At 32.5% G+C, this 21,871-nt stretch overlaps 1 protein-coding gene across 1 annotated transcript; it reads left to right on the forward strand.

The window, feature by feature from the left end:
* The first annotated feature begins 274 nt into the window (after positions 1–274).
* LOC127734059 (BTB/POZ domain-containing protein KCTD9-like) lies at positions 275–21,457 on the forward strand. Its single transcript, XM_052243670.1, has 12 exons — positions 275–402; positions 1,955–2,082; positions 6,684–6,727; positions 8,106–8,262; positions 9,116–9,177; positions 10,810–10,941; positions 13,916–13,983; positions 15,816–15,911; positions 16,710–16,859; positions 18,316–18,421; positions 19,067–19,200; positions 19,428–21,457. Exons 1-12 carry the CDS (start codon positions 355–357, stop codon positions 19,542–19,544), a joined length of 1,242 nt encoding a protein of 413 aa, XP_052099630.1. The 5' UTR covers positions 275–354; the 3' UTR covers positions 19,545–21,457.
* The last annotated feature ends 414 nt before the right edge of the window (positions 21,458–21,871 follow it).

Below are 21,871 nucleotides of genomic sequence, written 5' to 3' on the forward strand. Positions count from 1 at the left end.
AAGTTTTAGTTGTATGAGGTGCTAGTCGGACAAACCTTGCAGGATGCATAATTTCACCAGAAAAGACAAAGTTCAAGATTATGTCGTTCGTGGAAAATAATCTTAAAACATATTTGTTTATGGTCGGGCCAACAAGAATTAATTTGAATTTTTACATGATTTAAGCGACAAACAACTATAGACTGGTTTCTTGTTCTTTTATCTGTTTTGGCTATGATATGTTTCTGTTTTAATGAGCCGGGATCCCAGTCGATAGTATTTTCGATTGCACAAGCGGTTGAGTCTATAAATAAAGTTGACAAGTCCGAAGGGTTTGGTTTTTGGAAAATGAATATCCACTTCTGAAACAGTGAAATGAAAAGATTTCTTATATTTCGCAACGGATGTTCTACAGATGGAAAGGTATACGTTTATATGAAGCTAGTGTCGCAGGAAAAATCTATCGCCAAACTGGGTGATGTCTGATGATAAAGTCACCAAACCACAAAGACTAAAGGCCTGGTTTTAATTGTGGGCCATTTTCTGCATAAAACGAGTCGTCCAGAATAACTATAATTTATTATAAGTATCTGTAATAAAAAAATTGTAAACCAAATTTACAATGTGTTCCAATAAATATTATAATATGAACAAAATTATTTGATATGAGGCAGGCATTACCTGTGAAAGGGGACGAAGTCTGTATGAATAATTTTTTTTTTAATTCAAACATATTTTAACTTCAAAATCTGTTAAAAAAGAAACGGAAATACCGTAACGTTTCTGATTTTGGTTCTGTTGTAAGGGATTTTAGTTGTTGATGTTATTTAAGTTATGACTTCATATTCAATGTAAACAAAGAAACGCTATCATCAGGTAACGTTTTTTCATATCAAATAATTGTTAAAAATGAAATTGGTATTGGGTTCCTTCCAATATTTTACTAGATAAATATATATTTTACTCAAAGTATCATGACAAACGAGACCGGAAGAAAGAAGTAGATTTCTGCGCAAATGTGGGAAAATAAAAAAGTCAGAAAAAAAAAGTTAACGATTTTGAGTTCATTAGTAGAATTTTTCTACCGTAATAGGGGACTTCGTCCCCTTATTATATGCATAACTGAATAATTCACATGCAAAGGAGCTATAATCTGACATTTACTGATATACCAAAATGTGGCCTTCAAGCCAAACTAAATACTATATCTGAAATACTAAAATATCTTTGCTTTAATTGAAACAGTTGAACCATATAAACATGACTGATAGAATAAATACAGTTACAAGTACATTTTTTTTTTGTACCTATAGCGGCGACTCTCATCGTCTGCCCTTCCTGATATATACATGTATTGACCAGTGACTAACTCAAAAAGTGCTTATTAGTATATATATATGGTTAGTATTGCCGCGCTTTGAGTTCATGCATAGCTCATGCCATTTGAATATAAATATATATCATTTAAATATTATTAAAGTATCGCATTCACTTTCTATCGTACTAATTTAAATACTTGTGCCATGATTTAAATATTCAGTATGTAAAGCCAAACATAGCGTACAAAGCTATAGTCTGTTTCTAAATACACGGCGCAAAACTATTTGTCGTCAATCGTCAAGTGGAATATGAATATGAAATATGAATATGATATGAATGTGAAACATATAACACTGACAACACAAAGAACATAAAATGTTAAAATCTATTGAATGCATATATCCGGTGACATGAGAAAAACCAACAAACACTTATTTTGGCTGTAAAACCCTGAGGTTTTATATAATTTGAGCCTACTATCCATCTGTCCATGACAATATAAAAAAAGAATAAAATTTTGAATACAAAATCTGAAGCTCAATTTAATTTTAAATCGAATTTTAGGTGGTTAATCTTGTATGACGATCATAAATTGGAAAATCATTCAAATGTACACGTACATTTTGTAGATGTACCTATTTTTGTCTCTTTTTAGATAGTTGGAATTTCTGATGCTGGAAAGTTAGACAGTGTACTTGCTGAAGCTGCAAAGAAGCTAGAAATCAATGCAAGAGTGTTGTACAATTCTTTAGGAGCTGTTTTAGATGATGCTTCATTAATAAGGTATGTCATAAATATCACTAAAATATATAACTTCTGGCTTCTTGGTACATGTATTATGAATTAGCCGCGATACAGAGACACTAACTTATGCAACTCTTATTGTTAACGTAATGTATTTTAATGTTATATCATTATTACGCTTATTGTATGCATAACGTCTCTAGTCAGTATAGTAAACAGAGTTTGAAATATACACACGTCTTTCTATAATTAACACAAGCGAAGTACTACAAACTAAACCCAAGCATTGGTGCCGTGACTTATGGAGAAGTTTAAGGCTATACGTGGCGGACACAGAAGAGCCGTTATCAGACTAATTCACAGAACAGATGAAAAAATTGCCGAAAATGAAATTTCTAATCAGGAACTCTGTGCAACAGTTGAAACTCTCGAGAAGAAAAGGGACGTTTTACTGAATTTGGACAACAAGATTATTGACATTACAGAAGTCAGAGAAATGGAACAAGAAATATTGGATACGGATGACTACACTTTTCAGATGGAAATCACTATTTGCAAATTTAAGGATATGCTGTCAGACTCAAAGGCAAGTGTACCACAACAAATGGTGAGTGATTATGCACATTCTTTATCGCATCACACTACTATACTCAATCAGAGTTGTAATCAAACTCGTGAAGATTTAGAAACAAACCCGTCACAACACATTCCCGTAATCCCGTCAAACTTCTATCACAGGCTACCTAAACTTGATTTACCGACATTTTCCGGGAATATCTTAGCATGGCAAACTTTTTGGGATTCTTTCCAAACAACAGTGCACACAAATCTGTCTCTCACGAATGTCCAGAAATTCAGCTACTTAAAATCACAAATAGTTTAGGAAGCGGAGCAATGTATTTCAGGACTAGCTCTCACTAGCGCCAACTATGAACAAGCAATTCATCTATTAGAGGAGCGTTTTGGACAAAAACAACACATTATCAACGCATACATGCAAAACCCAGCCCATCACTATCACCAACCAATCTAAGACATTTTCACGACAAAATGGAAACCAGTATACGGGGATTAGAGTCACTAGGACAATCTCAGGCTACCTTTGGGTCACTACTGGTCCTGATTATATTTGGTAAACTTCTCATTGAAATGCGGAAAAGTCTCTAACTCGGGAACATTGTAATAACAGCTGGGATATTAGGTCATTGAGAGAAGCCATTGACAAAGAAGCATATGTACAGGAATCAGGAAATTTCAAAATATCAGACACTTTGACACCTACCGCATCAATCCATTTTGGAGCAACACCAAGGTTCAACACTAATATACAACAAAACAGAGGAAATAAGAATAAAACAAATAAGGTAAAATTATGCGTTTATTGCCAAGAACCACATTATGCATCAGATTGCACAAAAGTAACTACGAATGAAAAGCGCTATGCCTTTATCAAACAGAAAAAGCTTTGTTTTAACTGCTTTGGGAGTCACAAAGTTTCAGAGTGTACATCTAAATATACCTGTCGTAAATGCAACATAAAACATCACACAAGCTTATGTCATAAGAAACAACACACTGAGAACCAAACAACCAGACAAACAAGCGCAGCCGTAATTACTATGAATAGTGAAGTAGAAACACACACAGCTACAGTTTACACATCGTATGAAAATCCCGTGAAACAGAGAACTGACGTACTCTTAAAGACAGCAGTATCACCAGTTATAGTAGGTAATAGTTCTATTTTAACAAATATTCTTTTAGACGAAGGGTCACAGAAATCCTTTATGACCGAGGATCTAGCTAAAAAATTGCAGATAAAACCCTGTGGAGTCACTACACTCAGTCTAGCTGCCTTTGGAGATACTATTCGTAATGTAAGGAGCCTCGAAAAAGCCGTTGTTTATTTGGAGACCATATACATGTATGAAGGTAAAATATCATTGGAGGTACTAATAGTACCAACAATCGCCGCACCGCTATCAAATCGTATCCATTACGAAGCGTCAAAGTTGCCATATTTACAAGGTATGAAATTGGCCCATCCTGTAAGTGAGGAAGAACATTTTGAATTAGCTATGTTGGTAGGAGCAAGTTATTACTGGGACATCGTCAGAAACGAGTTACTACGCGGAATGGGTCCTACTGCTGTAAAGTCAAAACTGGGATATTTATTGTCTGGACCAATGCCAACAATAGAAAAACCAACAGTACCAGCTGCTACATTGAATGTATTAGTAAAACACATGAAGGAAGGGGAAGATCTGGAGCAATTTTGGAAGTTGGAATCTATGAGAGTCAAGCCTGCTGAATCTATAGAAAAGGACGAACACTACTACAAGACATACGAGTCAACTATATCATATCACGACAATCACTATATACCGTAAATTGGGAAATTTTGGCGTTGGGATATTTTAGCGGTTTTCTCTTGAAAGGCACGTGTTTTATTTTGGTGTGTGAAATTTTGGTGCTTCGTCCAATTTATGTTTAATTTTAGAACGACAGTAGGAGCAAGCTCATTCATATTTGCCTTTATTTATCCGCTTATTGACAAAATATCATTGAATTTCAGAAACTAAAAACACGACAAAGTCAACTTAATGAAGGAATCGGACACAAAGGCAATTGCAAACGTACATCGTGGTTTAAAGTTGAAAGAAAATATGAAATACAATCTTAAACATTAAAATAATTTTTTAGACAGATTACTTATTTTTTTACAAATATCATATAAAATGAACTTTTTAATCATGTCTATTGCAGTACATGTTAATCTATTGACGATCAAAGATTTAAATTTTAATCCTTATGCTTCTGGCAGTACATGTTAATTAATTGAAGATAAAAGATTATAAGGAGTTTTGATATTCTAATTACCAACAACCACGTCTAATCAGCAATAGCCTGGCATATTTATGACATGTGTGAATAAAAATTCTTGTTGTGTTTTCTTAACAATTTCAGAAAATTGACAATTAGGTAAAAATTATATGGTGTTGTCAAATTATACCAGGTATTCATTTGCAGATTTGGCTCTGTATAGAATTAGTGAAAATATACGGAAGATATAATAATATTAAAAAATTTCCCAAACAATTAACATTACGATATTATCGTACCATTACACGATTTTGGCTTTTCAATTAAAATTTTTGCTTTATTTTCGTGTGTTTAATTTTGGCACTACATTTAAGGCACCAAATAAACCAAAATAAAACTACAACCAAAATAACTCAATTTACGGTATATATCAAAATTACCATGTAAAAAGAATTTGCCTGAGCTACCATACCACAAAGGGAAGGCTGGGATTGAGTTTGGGGGTGATGAATCATAAGGGGGCTCAAAAAATTTGGGGGAGGGATTTTTTTTTCCTTTTTTTCCTTTTTTTTTCTTTAAAATTTTCCATTTAAAATTGGTTATTTCTGATTTATATATAAAAGCAAATAATAATGATATGGTTTGAATAGGTAAATTAAAAATTTTCAAGTTCTTAGACCACATTCATTCTGTGTCAGAAACCTATGCTGTGTCAAATATTTAATCACAATCCAAATTCAGTGCTGTTTCAAGCTTGAATATTGTGTCCATACTTGCCCCAACTGTTCAGGGTTCGACCTCTGCGGTCGTATCAAGCTGCGACCAGCGGAGCATTTTATCTATAAAAGCATGCAAAGCAAACCTTTGATCGACTTGCTTGCTATGTTTGCTTGGATGTTTGTAAACAAAAGGGTACGCGGAGGTTCAGTCTGTTTAATATATACTGGTATTTGAAAAAATTGCAGTTTTTATCCAACGCAATCATAGGTTTGAACGTTGTTTTCAATTTAGACTTATTTATATTTTTTCATTTGGGCTTGTATTATATTTGCCTTCAGGTTTATATGATCCGTTCATCCTATTTCGACTCTTCAAAATTCAAGAGTCTATCCTAAATTGAGGTAAATTATATGGCCTTCCAAATACCATTTTGATTCCTAACATCACTGAAGAGACATTAAATGTCAAAATCCCGATATGGTGTACAAATTTTAGCACCTCATGTTTGCGGTATACCATCTTTTCCGCAACTTTATTCATATTGTTTTCTGTTTGGTATTAAATTAATAATAAAGATCCAGTTTGTTACATCTTGTGATCTGTTTATTTGGCAATCGCCAATGGCAGTCTGCAGGGTTTAAGAACATTCGTTGCTCGACCTGTTGGTCAACTGCGTTTTATTTAAATATACTTTTTCACTTTTTTGGTCTTTTGGAAAATGTTGTTTGTGCTGTATTTAGAACCCTCTACCAAGAAATTTGTTTTGCATGCACACGTATAAAAATAGCGGTTTTTATCCAACGCAATCATAGGTTTGAACGTTGTTTTCAATTTAGACTTATTGAATTTTATTAGATATATATAGAAAAAAATCATGTAAGATGCGACCTACATATACATGTACCGACGAACAACTTTGGCTTTACCCGGTAACTTAAAGAACTTGTAGCAAATGTTTAGATATGGAAAAAGTTTGAAAAATTTATGCACAGAATATGGTCAAAATAACCATCTAAATGCACATCCATTTCTATTCTGTGAAAAGAATGTAATTAAAATTCTTTTATGAAATTTATTATGATGAATTTATATTTCAGGGATGATGATATTTATTATGTATCTGAAGGAGAGCCATATAGATGTAAGTTTTTAAATTTTATATTCAATCTAAAACTATGACAATTTATGGATCAACTTTACATTCAAATATAGTCAGTTTCTTTTCTTCTTCAAATAACATTAACAGCCATGTATATTATATATATACATTGTATAAAACTTCAGAAGATATCTTTCCAAATACTGTGAAATTAATGATGAAGGTCTGATTGAGTCAGGGTACATAATATCTGATTGAATGTGAGGGGAGTATAGTACCTGTATACAGTCCCAAATCTACCACTAGCAGTCTTGCTATTTCAGCCTTTTGTGGCTTATCATTTGCTCTTCCTTTAATTGATCTTATTAATGTAAACTTTGTGCATTTCATATGACTTTCCTTTAGTTTACCAAAATACTTTCAGAGCTGTTTAAAAACATCAAATCAGAGAGTTTCTCTTATGAGTTAAGAAATTAATATGAAATCATTTTTGTCGAGCCTGCGACTTTTGTCGCAGAAAGCTCGACATAGGGATAGTGATCTGGCGGCGGCTGCGGCCACGTTAGCTAACTTTTTAAAAGCTTTATATTTTAGAAGGTGGAAGACCTGGATGCTTCATACTTTGTATATTGATGCCTCATGTTACGAAGTTTCAGTCAGTCACATGTCCAATATCCTTGACCTCATTTTCATGGTTCAGGGACTACTTGAAAAAAAAGTTAAGATTTTTTGTAATGTTAAATTCTCTCTTATTATAAGTAATAGGATAACTATATTTGGTATGTGCGTACCTTACAAGGTCCTCATGCCGGTCAGACCATATCTCAGATACTATAAGCAATAGGTCTAGTATATTCGGTGTATGGAAGGACTGTAAGGTGTACATGTCCAACTGGCAGGTGTCATCTGACCTTGACCTCATTTTCATGGTTCAGTGGTCAAAGTTAAGTTTTTGAGTTTTGGTCTTTTTTTCTAATACTATACGCAATAAGTCAACTATATTTGGTATATGGAAATATTTTATGATCTATATGTCGGTCGCACAGGTTTTATTTGACCTTGACCTCATTTTCACGGTTCATTGCTCAGTGTTAAGTTTTTGTGTTATGGTCTGTTTTTCTTAAACTATAAGCAATAGGTCAACTATATTTGTTGTATGGAAGAATTGTTAGCTGTACATGTCTGCCTGGCATGGTTCATCTGACCTTGACCTCATTTTCATGGTTCATTGGTCAATGTTTAGTTTTTTGGTTAATGTTAAGTTTATGTGACAGTTGTAATAAAGCTTTATATTTAGGACTTTCAACATAATATCAATGATTAATAAAGAAGGCGAGACATTTCAGCATGTGCACTCTTGTTTATACCATATAATAGTATACAGATGATTATGTACAAACCAAGTTTTGTGTATTTATAGCTCCATTGAAACCTACAGCAATACCTCCTGTGACAGTTGACGAGAACAATGACAGAACCTCAGTCAAAGGCCATACTAGGAACTTGTCTTCTGGAACAACACCATGCACTGAATGGATAACACTTAATGTTGGAGGGAAAGTTTTTACAACTACAAGGTAATATAATATGAAAATAAGAAGATATGGTATGATTGCCAATAAGACAACTCTCTACCAGAGACCAAATGACATAGATGTTAACAACTGTAGGTCACCAAATGGCCTTCGACAATGAGCAAAACCCATACTGCATAATCAGCTAGAAAAGTCCATGAAATGACAAATGTAAAACAATTCAAATGAGAAAACTAATGGCCTGATTTATGTACAAAACAACGAATGAAAAACAAATATGATATACAGCAGGGTGCCCCCCCCCCCTCCCTCCCTCCCTTATGGAGCTACAATTATGGTTAATGCAGTTTTTTTACCTGTTCCACTCCAAACGTCTAGTTCCCATCACCCCCCCCCCCCCCCCCCCTTATTCAAAATCCATCCTGGATCCATATCTGATTTGGCTTAATTTACTGGAAGCTCTGGATGGGGGTCTTTCAATTCTGTATTCTTTAATTGTTAAGATATTTTTCTTAATTCTTTACAAATTTTGCATATATTAATCTCTATTCTCTATATTTTAGCACCCTATGGGCCATCATTCTCTATTCTTTATTTTTTTGGCCTGTTTTTCTCAAGAAGTCCTGATTCAAGATTTAAATAGCTGCCACATGTTATATATGCTTCAAATATCATATCTGCCAGCTGCTGCTGCCAGCGACAACACCATGTACTAAATGGGTAAAAAAATGCATATTTCTTGTTTATTAAATTTTATTAATAAAAATGGGAATACTGGGAATACTGGCATGGATTATGGTAGTATTTACCTTTTTAGTAACACAAGGATTGATATTGACAATGATGAAAGTTTTAAGTTAGCTACTTTCACGTTCTCTTCATATTTGTGTTACAGGAGTACATTAACTCAACAAGATCCAGACAGTATGCTGGCTAGAATGTTCTCTGGGGAAAAATGTAAGTATGGTAATTTCACATGAAAGATCAGACAGAAAATACCAAGGTTGCTCATACATTAAAAAGAAAAAATTATAATTCCTCCTTATAAAATAATTACATATTCTTTACTTTAAATAAACCTATACTAAAAATGTAGCTCAGCTGCTCTTTAATTCATTTATGCTTCAGTAAAAATTTGTCAATCTTTCACAGATTAAAGTGAATAATGGTATAAGGATCTTTATATTTCTTGATATTTTCCACATTTGTTGTCCTGGAACTAAAAATATTGGACTTAATTTGATAAATCAATTTAAATGGAAATAAGCTGTACATGTATGATTTATGCATGGATAATGATTATGCTGATTTCCTTCAAACTTAATCTGTGATTAAGAATAGATGTTAATAAGTCTAAGGATTGGTACATTTTTTGACATTTTTCACTCTTTGATTGGGTCTATGTGCATATGTCTGCCTTTAGCAGACCACAAACATAAAATTTTTGATATAATTTGACCATTCCAACAGGGTTGGGGATTTTTGGTCCCATGTTAGTATCACTTACTGGTATTTGTAAAATAAAACAAAAATGAGTAGTGCAAGAATTTTATTAGGCAACATCAATCTGTTCTTGCTTCGAAGGTTTTAAGAGGAGAACCAGTTATGGGACAGGTATCTTAAGAACATCGTGCTATCATGTTTCCCCCTTGTCTTCTATCAGTGTTTCATGGATAAATCCTGTCAGTTGTTCTTGCCATGAATCATGGTGTTTTCTTATTGCTCCATATGCTTTTCTTTTTTACTTGTTAGTGTTTTTGTTCTGTGTTTTCTTTGATGCTCTTGTTTTGCCATGCATTTTAATTTTGTTACACTCCTTATCCTTTACTTGTATAAAGACAATATATCCTAGAGTCCAAAAATGTCTGGCCTGGTTCCCTGAAGTGTCCATTATGTTTCCTCAGTTAATGTGAAAACTAAGTTAAAACAGAATAAGAAATAAGCTGCTTTAATTTGATTTTGAGCATCTCTGTTTGCTAAAAAGATAGACATTATAAAATGATATTTTATTGCATGATGATGCACCTTTAAATACAGTGACAATACTACATGTCTGAGGACAGTATGATGAAACAGTACTGGTACTTGACAATGGAACATAAGTACTTCAATTTCTAGGTCTACTTAGAAGTAGAGATCTTTGTTGTAAAATAACAAACTTATGTACCAATACAAATTTGTTATGATCATTTACTTGAAAAATTCCAGTTAACATCATCTTATACTATATATGTTTCAAGTGGATTGTACAAAATATACAAATGTTCAACAGTTGATTTGTTTATTTTATTGATAGAAATGAACTCCAGGCATTTTTTAACCCTTATGTGACTTCAGGACAGTTCTGGATTAAACAATTTTGTTAATTTCACCACATAATAAAAGAAAGGGAAAAAAATATAGTGCACCCAACAGTATTTCACACAGTAAAGTGTTAAAACTAACATAGAAAACTGCAAATCTTTATTAATCTGTAAGTGGATACTATATGGAGAGCTTAGATGCTTAAACTTGTTATCCCATGAAGTTGTTCCCAGATACAGGGACCTTAGAAACCCAAAATAACAGACTTTATCTGTTTAATTTTAGGTGTATCCTGGCAGAGCAGTGTTGATGAAACAGGAGCCTACTTAATAGATCGTAGTCCACATTATTTTGAACCAATCATAAATTATCTCCGACATGGCCGAATAGTTCTAGATAAAGGAATGAGTGCTGAAGGTAAACTGACCTCATACCATATTCTACTGGTGACATTTTTCAGTAAAATATGCTTCAAACATGGACTTTATAATTGTCTTGATTCTCTCTGAACTTGTTTGCTCATATGATTACATTAAATAAATTTAAACCACACTAATTCGAAATCATTTAACTAAAGTATGATTTATAGTTTTTCAATTCATGATCAAATCACTACACACACTTGAAAAAAACAAATGCAAAAGAACAACTCATTTATAGCTGTTATTATCTTAAAGTCTTGTTACGTCACTTAAACATGGCGTAAATCTGAGTTTTTTTTTACTCCATTTGTTTTCTGAACTTTCAAAAGTTAGCATGTGTGGTGCATAAACTTAAGTACAATACCATACTATTTAGCAGGATTAAATTTTAGCTGTCTTCGTAAATAAAAAACATAATGAAATGTTAAGTCTTTATACCAGATAAATATGTCATTATTGCCATGCTTTTTATACGACCGCAAAAAAATTTTTGTGGTCGTATATTGGTTAACGTTGGCGTCGTCGTCGTCGTCGGCGTCGTCGTCCGGCGTCGTCGTCCGAATACACATTGGTTTTCGCACTCTAACTTTAGTTTTAGTGAATGGATCTCTATGAAATTTTACCATAAGGTTCAATACCTCAAAAGGAAGGTGGGGATTGATTTTGGGGGTTATGGTACCAACAGTTAAGGAATTAGGGGCCAAAAAGGGGCCAAAAATAAGCATTTTTGTAACTTCCAGACATAACTTGCGTGTTAGTGTATGGATCTCTCTGACATTGTACCACAAGGTTCCATATCACAAAGGGAATGCTGGGATAGATTTTGGGGGTAATTGCCTCCGAATTTTAGGAATTAGGGGCCAAAAAGGGGCAAAAAACAAGCATTTTTCTAGTTTCATGACAATAACTTGTGTTCAAGTGTATGGATCTCTCTGACATTGTTCCACAAGGTTCCATATCTCAAAGGGAATGCTGGAATTGATTTCGGGGGTAATTGCCTCCAAATTTTAGGAATTAGGGGCCAAAAAGGGGCAAAAAACAAGCATTTTTCTAGTTTCATGACAATAACTTGTGTGTAAGTGTATGGATCTTTATGAAATTGTACTACAAGGTTCCATATCACAAAGGGAAAGCTGGAATTGATTTTGGGGGTAATTTCCCACAACGTTCAGGAATAAGGGGCCAAAAAGGGGCCAACAATAAGCATTTTTCTAGTTTCCAGACAATAACTTGTTCAAGTGTATGGATCTCTCTGAAATTGTACTGCAAGGTACCATACCACAAAGGAAAGGCTGGGATTGATTTTGGGGTTAAATCCCTAGAAATTTGAGGAATTAGGGGCCATAAAGGGGCAAAAAACAAGCATTTTTCTAGTTTCAGGACAATAACTTGTGTGCAAGTGTATGGATCTTTATGAAATTGTACTGCAAGGTTCCATATCACAAAGGGAAAGCTGGGTTTGAGTTTGGGGGTAATTGCCGTAAATGTTTAGGAAACTTGGGCCAAAAAGGGGCCAAAAAATAAGCATTTTTCTAGTTTCCAGACAATAACTTTTGTTCAAGTGTATTGATCTCCCTGAAATTGTACAGTAATCATACATGTGAACCTCCCGAAGGGAATACAATAATCCCGTTTTCAGGGGTCTCCTCCCGACCTCCCGTTGAAGACAAAAAAATCCTGTGTATGAAATATTTCATGAATGAAAAATTTCAGCCCAACATATCTGGTGTAACTGACATTACCTGAAGTTATATTTTACCTGTAAATCAATTAACATGATAATTATATGGCTTCACTTGTCACCTTGGGTGTCAAACATACTGGTAATCAACGATTTTTACATCAGGCTAACTGCCATTGTGTAATAAAACTTTGTATATTTATAAATGAATGTTGGGTTACTTCCCTTGATTTATCCTGTTTTAAGTTACTTTCCTTTAAATAATGTAAATTTTTAAAAGAATATAAATAAAATATAAATTGAACAAATAATCATAAAAGGATGGTAATTAAATGATTGTAAATGTCTTAGGACAAATAAAAAAATAATAATTTGAAAATTATTTGAGGGTTCTATACTTCCTTTCAAGGCTTAAATTGAAATTTATATATTAACTATGACCCATGAATCCAGTTTGAATGTGTTACTTATCATGCATTAAAAATCTACTTGCATAAAGATTAAAATAAAAGATCTACTTGCAGATAGATAAGCAAATATTCTGATTGCAATGAATAATGGAAAAAAAGATATGACCTAAAAAATTTAAAGAACATACTTAAAAAGAAGAATGTTAGATTGAACAAGTTGAAAGTTTAAAAAGATAGAGAAAATTTATAAGTACAAGGGTACTATAAACATAATACATTCGGATGGAAAGTTGAAGAAAGCACACTTTAACAGACAATTTCTACAGCACACGGTTACATTTACGACAGAATTTATATCGATTAAAAACCTCCTGATCTGAGTCCTAATCTCCTGACCAAAATTTCCCAAACTCCTGATCTTAGTTTCACAGTCCATCATATGTACTGCAAGGTACCATACCACAAAGGGAAGGCTGGGATTGTGTTTGAGGGTGATGAATCATAAGGGGGTTCAAAAAATTTTGGGGGGAGGGGGATTTTTTTTTCCTTTTTTTTCTTTGAAATTTTCCATTTTAAATTGGTTATTTCTGATTTATATATAAAAGCAAATAATAATGATATGGTTTGAATAGATAAATTAAAAATTTTTAAGTTCTTAGACCACATTCATTCTGTGTCAGAAACCTATGCTGTGTCAAATATTTAATTACAATCCAAATTCAGTGCTGTATCAAGCTTGAATGTTGTGTCCATACTTGCCCGAACTGTTCAGGGTTCGACCTCTGCGGTCGTATCAAGCTGCGCCCCAGCGAAGCATTTTATTTTTAGTGTGTTAGAAGAAACAACATTTTATGTCATTATTTCTGTTCTATTTTTAGGTGTGTTAGAAGAAGCCAAATTTTATGGATTTAGATCAATGATCGATCATCTTGAAGAATATATTGAGGTAAGGGTAATCTCAATAGTGATTTTAGTACATATAAAAGTACATACAATAGGACAAGGGACATTAAGGGCCTTATTTAGCCAAAAATATAAAACAATTTTTCAACTTGAAAGATGGTAGCCTTGTATTGTTGTTACAATGTTGAAACAACAAATTTTCAAAAAATAACAAAAATTATTCACATTGCAGTGTTTTCCTTGGCAAAAAAAGGTGTCTTTTTTTTTAATATTTACAATTTTTTGTCTTTATTAGAACCCTACCGACAAAGTCGATTGGGACTTTAGGTTTGCACTCCGTCCATCTGTCAGTCGGGCAAATCAGTTTTCCACATTTTTTTCCTTCATGCTTGAAGATATTAATTTGATATTTGGTGTATTGTTTAATCATGACAAGTTACAGATCAAGTTCGAATTTAGTTTTGGTCTGACGATTTTGTGCAGAGTTATGGTCCTTGAACTTAAAAAATTCACTCAATTAATCAGTTTTCCGCACTTTTTTTTGTCATGCTTGAAGATATTGACTTGGTATTTGTTATATAGTTTACACCATGACAAGTTATAGATCAATTTAGCATTTTGTTTCAGTACAATGAATTTTTAACCGGTAGGGGACTATGTATTGCCAAACAATACTCACAGAATGCTTGTTATTCCAAAAATGGGTATTGAAACTGCCTTGGTATAACAGAAACAACTTTATAAATGAGGATATAATGTAGAAAGCAAGCATTCATTTTATTTGAAAATTTGATTGTAAATTACAAAATGATTTCGGAATTACAATACAAAATTTCTTCAGATTATCAAGTTGCAGTTAATATTCATGTATTTACTTTTAAACTTGTAAAATGACTCAATATTATTGATAATTGCTGCACTCGTGTTATTTGGCATGAAATTTTGTTCTGTTTTAAGTCTTATTTTGTACTCTTTTAAAAAGGGGGATGCTGATTGCACAAGTCAATATAAAAGCATGTGTTAAACTTTTTTCTACCTGTCATGCCTGTACAAGTGATTAACAATCTTTAGCCGGATATCCCTCATGGCTTTAAAACTGTAATCAGGAGGACCCTTTGAATTATAATAAAATAGACCTAAGGGTTATGCAATTACATGCAATTGATTATAATTGCTAACAAAATAGCGGTGGCTAGCATACGAAAACAAATTTTGACAATGGCAGGGATCATTTGACGATGGCAGAAGATAATTTAACAATGGCAGGGATCATTTGACAATGGCGGAAGATATTTTAACGATGGCGGTGTGCCATCATAAAACAGGTCATGGAGATCCCTGGAATTTATTTGTATGAGCTTAAGAAACAGGAGGAAAAGAAAGACTTGCCGACCTTTTCTTCTGTTTCATAGTTGGTACAAATACATTTTATATTTCCGACAATGTACATATGTTGTTTTTAATCCCGTAATTTACAACCAGAACTTTAAGTTTGAGTTGTTTAAAATCCAAATAGCTGTCTCTGATTTTCAAAGAAAGCGACATAGTTTAAACTCAGACTGCAAAGAGAACCCCAAAATAAACGTATATCCAAAAAAGAAATATTCACATTATCATTTGCTCAACATGGAAGTGTAGTAACAGGAGACTTTATTTATACAAGTACAAATAAAGCAAATATTTATTTGTGTACACATTCTTGTACGATAGTTGGCTTTTTGCAGGATAAAATATGTAAAATGGTTAATGTAAAGAATACTTGATTATTAAACATTTATTCAATTGAGACCTAGTAAGGCATTGTTTGATAAAAAAAGTACTTATTTCATTCAATGGCATTGTTTTTGTTTATGTATCACGATATTTTTATTACAGAAAAATCAGAAAGCAGATGATAATACACCTATAACAAGGAGAGAGCTAGTTCTACGTCTATTGGCCACACCTACGGACAAAGAACTCAGATGTCAGGTAATGTTCTAAATTATATATTTGTCCCCATTTTATTCTTTCAAAATCTCCAGATGTCAAATGCAATGAAATTTGTTTATTTTTTAAAGGTATCTTTAAGTGTATTTTATGTATACACAATTTTTATATACATTATAAATCCTCTATGTCTCTGAAAAATATAAATACAAATGTTTAATATATCCTTTTTACATATCACCAGGTACAGTTTCACATGTTATATTTGCGTGTGGAAATTAAAAGAAGAATCAGAGATTATAGATTCCTCCACTGCATCAAGTATGTTATGATATTTCTCCACTTGAGACAGTTAGATTTCAAAATTTAAAACGCGAGGCTTGCCGAGCTATTTAAATATTTAAAATAAAACTGTTAAGAGTGGAGAAATACCTTAATACACGACATATAGTGATGGAATCTCTTTCTCTAATGATTTTAAGACGATAACAAGTTTATCCTTCATCTTCAAAGATTTGCAGAAAGTTGTGTTCTTTAAATATGACGTCATCAGACATGGTCGCCTTTTTTGATGACATCACAATAGGAAATTCAGAAGAAATCAAAGAAAATTTGACATCATAATTGAAATTGACCAATCATTTGCTGAGAACAATTTTGACTTAAAAATAAATATAGAGAGAAATATTTTTCTCACACTGATCGATACATGTGAAAATACATGTAGTATGAAAATTAGAGAAATCATCTATTCACTTAATATTTTACATAACACAAAGTGGTCTGAGCAATCAAGATTTGAGATGTCAGTATCTGTATATGTGTACTTCTCTATTTTAGGGTATGGATTTCACTGGAGCCAATTTGTCCAAACTAGATTTGAGATATATCAATTTCAAATATGCCATATTGAAGAATTCTAACTTGGCTGGAGCCAATCTGTCTTATTGTAATTTTGAAAGAGCAGATTTATCACATACAAAGATGGATGTAAGTTTTGTTGCACAGAAATATTACATGATTGTCAAGTTTTCAAACTGAGGCTATTAGATATAAACGCTTAGTCACAGAAAAATCTAAGTCACCTTCTGTTTTAATTGTTTTATTGAGATTAAAAAGTTGCTTTAATATGAACTAGTAAGCAAATTATAGGATTTTGATTAAAAATCAAAAACAACAAGTTATATGTTATATCAAATTTATGATTCTTGATCTGTCTGATTATTCAACGCGTAAGAAATGATGAAACCTATGTTTTGAAGTAGACAGAGAAAACAAGTGTAGTTCATGGAAATTGAGATTCTGTATGATTCCTTCCTTTTGTCAGCTGTTCGCAGAAAATTTGAAATATATGTCTTTGCACAAATTTAACTTAAAGACATTTTTTTTCTATCAGTATTGTGTCATAAGAAATTACTTTGGCTATGGATAATTCTGATTCTGAAGATCATACTGTTTGTGTACGTGTACTTTCATTCTGACATGTTAAATTTCCAGCACATGAAATACACTAGTGTATTTCTTTTTCACACAAGTTATTTGTTAGGGCCGCGCCGAATGGCGGACGCCCTATAGTGATCAGTCTGTCTGTCCGTCTGTCCGTCCGTTTGTCCGTCCGTCCTTCCATCGTCTGTCTGTCCGTAACAAATTGTGTCCGCTCTATATCTAGAGATCCGTTATGATTTCAAAGTTTATACTTGACATGTATATTAACCAACACCAGAGGGTGTGTCATAATGTATGTACAACTTCCTAGGTCAAAGGTCAAGGTCAAAAACTTTGGTTTTAGTTGACAACCCCATATTCTATGGTAAAGATCATGTCTGCTCTATATCTTGAGAACCGTTATGATTTCAAAATTTATACTTGACATGAATATAAACCAACACCAGAGGGTGTGTCATAATTTATGTAAAACTTCCTAGGTCAAAAGTCAAGGTCAAAAACTTTGGTTTCAATTGACAACCCCATGTCCAATGATAAAGATACAAATTTTTTACCACACATTATTCACAGCGGGGCCCACAGAGATGGCTCCCATCTCGATGATATCTAGTTCTGTCAGATATGATACTGTATAGAAAATTTTTCAGCGAATTTTTACACTAGTGTATAGTCAAAAGTTTAGAATTGACAACCAGAATAGATTCACTGTATATTTGTTTTTTTTTTTTAAATGACATTTGTTGACAAAGAACAATTATCAAATAGAAAAACTAGTATTCTTCAATAAAATGTAGCTCAATCCTCTGTACAGATTTATATAGCTTTCTGGTAGGCGTTTACTGATATCTTACTTTATAGCTGAGACCATTTTGGAAAAAGAATATAAAATAGATCTGAATCAAACAAGTTTCTATAAATTTTCAGGAAGTAACCAGATATTATTAAAGCCATTTAAAGGAACAATTCTGTTATAACAATTCTTAATTTTTTATCTTTCCAGTCTGCCAATTTATTAGGTGCCAAAATGTTATGTGCCAATTTAGAAGGAGCATCACTGAGAGGTTGTAATTTCGAAGATCCTGCTGGGAGTAGGGCAAATATGGAAGGTATGTTAAGGGCTGATTGAGAGCTTTTTTGAAGTACTAACTGTGAATATGGCTAAAAAGGCAGAAATGTTGAATTTAATGATATTTTAGAGGAAGCTTTATTGAGATGTCCCTGATGGAATGAGGGTTTACCTGTATATAAATGATTTAGGCTTACACCATAGTTTTCAAGGAGTTAACAAACATGTCATATGGAAAACTAAAGAAACACCCATTCTTTTCATGTTAAATGACCTTTTTAACTTTGCCAAAAACTATGTTTGTATGATATAGGATGTTGTTATTGACTGTTGTTCATTAGAATGAATTTTTTTATGTTTTGATACACTAAGGACAAAAAAAATATACATTACCTCTCTGAGCTAAATTGTGAAGTTTGCCAGTGAGTTAAATGCTTCTTAAGTATAACAAAGTTTTATTTTACTAATAAATAATACTCAGCCTTTTATGGTCTACTATACAGTATTTATTTTTCATTGTTGAAGTTTGTATATTGACCAGTAGTTATTTACCCCGTCTATTGGTCTTAAGTAGATAGTTGTTTCATTGGGAATCATGCCACATTTTATTTTTTTTATCAAAATTGATGTGTGTAGCATTGAGATCTAACTTTGTTTAAACTTTTGATAAAACTTATTTTTCCAGGTGCACTGATGAAGAACGTAGATTTAGAAGGAAGTCATATGGCAGGTGTTAATTTACGTGTCGCTACATTGAAGAATGCTAATCTGCAAAACTGTGATTTAAGAGGAGCAGTGTTAGCAGGGTCTGATTTAGAGGTTTGTAATGTGATATGTATAACATACAGATAACAAGGGAATCTGCTTTAATAAGTTAATTGAAATAATGTATTAGACTCAAATTACTCTAACTCAATAATAAATTTCTAAAATTATTATTGGTACACTTTTTGTTTTTGCACAAATCTTAAAACTTTTATAGATATGAATATATATATATTGACAGTGTAACTTGATATGTCACATGATTTTGTTTATCATTGCAGAACTGTGATCTATCAGGGTGTGATTTACAAGAAGCCAACTTACGAGGGGCAAATCTAAAGGGAGCTGCATTTGAATTAATGTTGAATCCTCTTCATATGGCACAAACTGTCAGATAGAACAAATTATCAAGAAATCATGTCAATCAGCATATATATCCAAATCATTTCTGTCTCTTCAGTTCCAATGTCTCATGTTACTAGTGAAAAATATTTGATATGTTGAAATGACATTGTTATCAATGAACATAAAGTATAGTGTTATTAATGTATGATAAGTATCAGATTTTAACGAGCCCCAAAATTGGCAATTTTTATATATGTTTCTTAGAACTATGTCACTTTGAATGGTAGAGGGATCAATCCCTATTATTAAAGTAAAGAGAAAATGTTAGTTGTATACTGAACAAGAAATAATGATAGTGTTAATCGAATAAGTGTTTTTAGAAAGATTGGTTTGAATGGTAACTATATCAACATTGCGAATAGTGATTGGACATCAATTTAATGATATGAATGTAGAAGTTGTTAAATGATAGAAGTGCAATACAAATAATTTATTTAATTGTGAAAGTCATGCAGTTTACTGCAAACCTCATGATCAATGGTATGTTTATAGACCTATGTCACTTTGAATGGTAACGATAAATCACTTTTAATTAAGTAGAGAGAAAATGGTAGGTAAAACATTACTAGTAGATTGAGTTATACAGATGAAACAAAAAGAAACAAGACAAAAATCTGTGTTAATCAAATGTCAGAGTGTTTTTAGAAAGAATGGTTTGAATGTTACGTCAATTATTTAAAAGTTAGGGTGGACTTTGGTAAAAAACATGAAAAACATTAATTTTCATCATCATCTGTATGCAAACATGCACATTTACATCTTTTCTGAAAACAATAGTTATTTGATATTTTTATAATAAACAGGCTTCATGGTAACTATAGCAACATTGTTTTTAAAAAAATTCAAAAAGACAATGATAGGAAAATAATTTATGTGCAATATAATTTTGTATTTGTATGGTAGTTTCTATGCAATTTCTTTGATTATGTCTTTTATATATACACATACTCTTTTTGATTATTTCCTCAGGAATGATTAAGGAGTTATAATTATGTTAATAATCTCCATTAGGAGTTGCTGGTCCTTTGCATAGCAAGTGTATTCAGGATGACTCTATCTTTGTGTCACATTCTCACACAGGTTTTAACTGAAGGATATTTGAAGTCTCTGATTCTATATGTATTATAAATTGATAAGGGGTTTTAAACAATTGCATTTCCAGTTTGGTTGGTAATTAGTGGCTTCCTTAGATGGAAATCAGTCTTAAAAATAATCATTATTTAACATCTCAGACCAGTAAAAGTGGATTGTAAAATATATTTTACTTCAAGTGTCCGGTGGGTTGGTGAATACTTATGACCAGCTTGGTGTTTCTCTATATATTTATGCCCCCGCCGTAGCGGAGGGGGCATTAAGTTTTACCCTTGTCTGTCTGTACATACGTACGTACGTCCCAAAGTTGGTTTCGGTTCTCTTACTTTATTTTGCCTCAACCAAATGTTATGAAACTTTTACCCAATGCTTATTACCACAAAACACAGATCAGGTTTGAATTTTGGTGGCGTCATTTTAACCGTTCTAGAGTTATGCCCCTTTACAAATGGAAAAATTGCTGAAATTTTCCTTTCCTTTCCCTAACTTTAGTTTGCCTGAACCAAATGTTATGAAAGTTATACACAATGCGTATTACCACAAAATACAGATCAAGTTTGAATTTTGATGGTGTCATTTTTTTAATCATCAATCTTAAGTTAAGCTCTCTGATAATCATAACATATGTGTGTATTTATATTTCATCATTAGATATGAAGAAGCAGCTTTTTAACAATGTAAGAGAATTTTGTTTTGTTTTTTTGCCAATATATATATAATTGTATTTTTGTTAAAATGTTGTTTTGTGAATATTAAATCAGCATTTATTAAATTAGTCGGAAGACATTTAATAAAAAGTAAAAATTTTAAAAAATGTTTTGTTTGGTTTTTGGAAAATGACACAGTCAATTTTCTTTTACCATTGGCCAGACTTCAAACCCCCTTTCCAAAGTCAGTTCCGTATTTTACATACTTATTGTACTACACAGAATTTCATTCTTTAATTTCTTAACCTGTCATACCTGCCAACTTTCACGATTCAGACCCGAAATACTCGATTTTGACCCCTTTGCACGATTGTGATCGTGTAAAAACCTCTAAAACACGATTTTGTTAAATTCTACACAAAAGTAATGATTGTTCCCGATTTTAAACTTTCCTCAAACTTTTCCCAAGGGAGACAATTTGATCAGCCAATCAAAATCGTTGAACGTTAAAAATTTTGAACTTGTTAGGAACTCAGAATTGTATAAATCGTGATCATGGCAGACCAATTTTCAATTACAAG

The sequence above is a fragment of the Mytilus californianus genome, unplaced genomic scaffold (assembly GCF_021869535.1).
Source record: "Mytilus californianus isolate M0D057914Y unplaced genomic scaffold, xbMytCali1.0.p SCAF_3, whole genome shotgun sequence".
Lineage (NCBI taxonomy): Eukaryota > Metazoa > Mollusca > Bivalvia > Mytilida > Mytilidae > Mytilus > Mytilus californianus.

Coding starts and splice junctions, on each gene's coding strand:
- LOC127734059 (XM_052243670.1), top strand. CDS start 355: ATGAAAAGATTTCTTATATTTCGCAACGGATGTTCTACAGATGGAAAG. Junction 2,083..6,683: donor GATGATGCTTCATTAATAAG/GTATGTCATAAA, acceptor TTTATATTTCAG/GGATGATGATATTTATTATG. Junction 6,728..8,105: donor TGAAGGAGAGCCATATAGAT/GTAAGTTTTTAA, acceptor GTGTATTTATAG/CTCCATTGAAACCTACAGCA.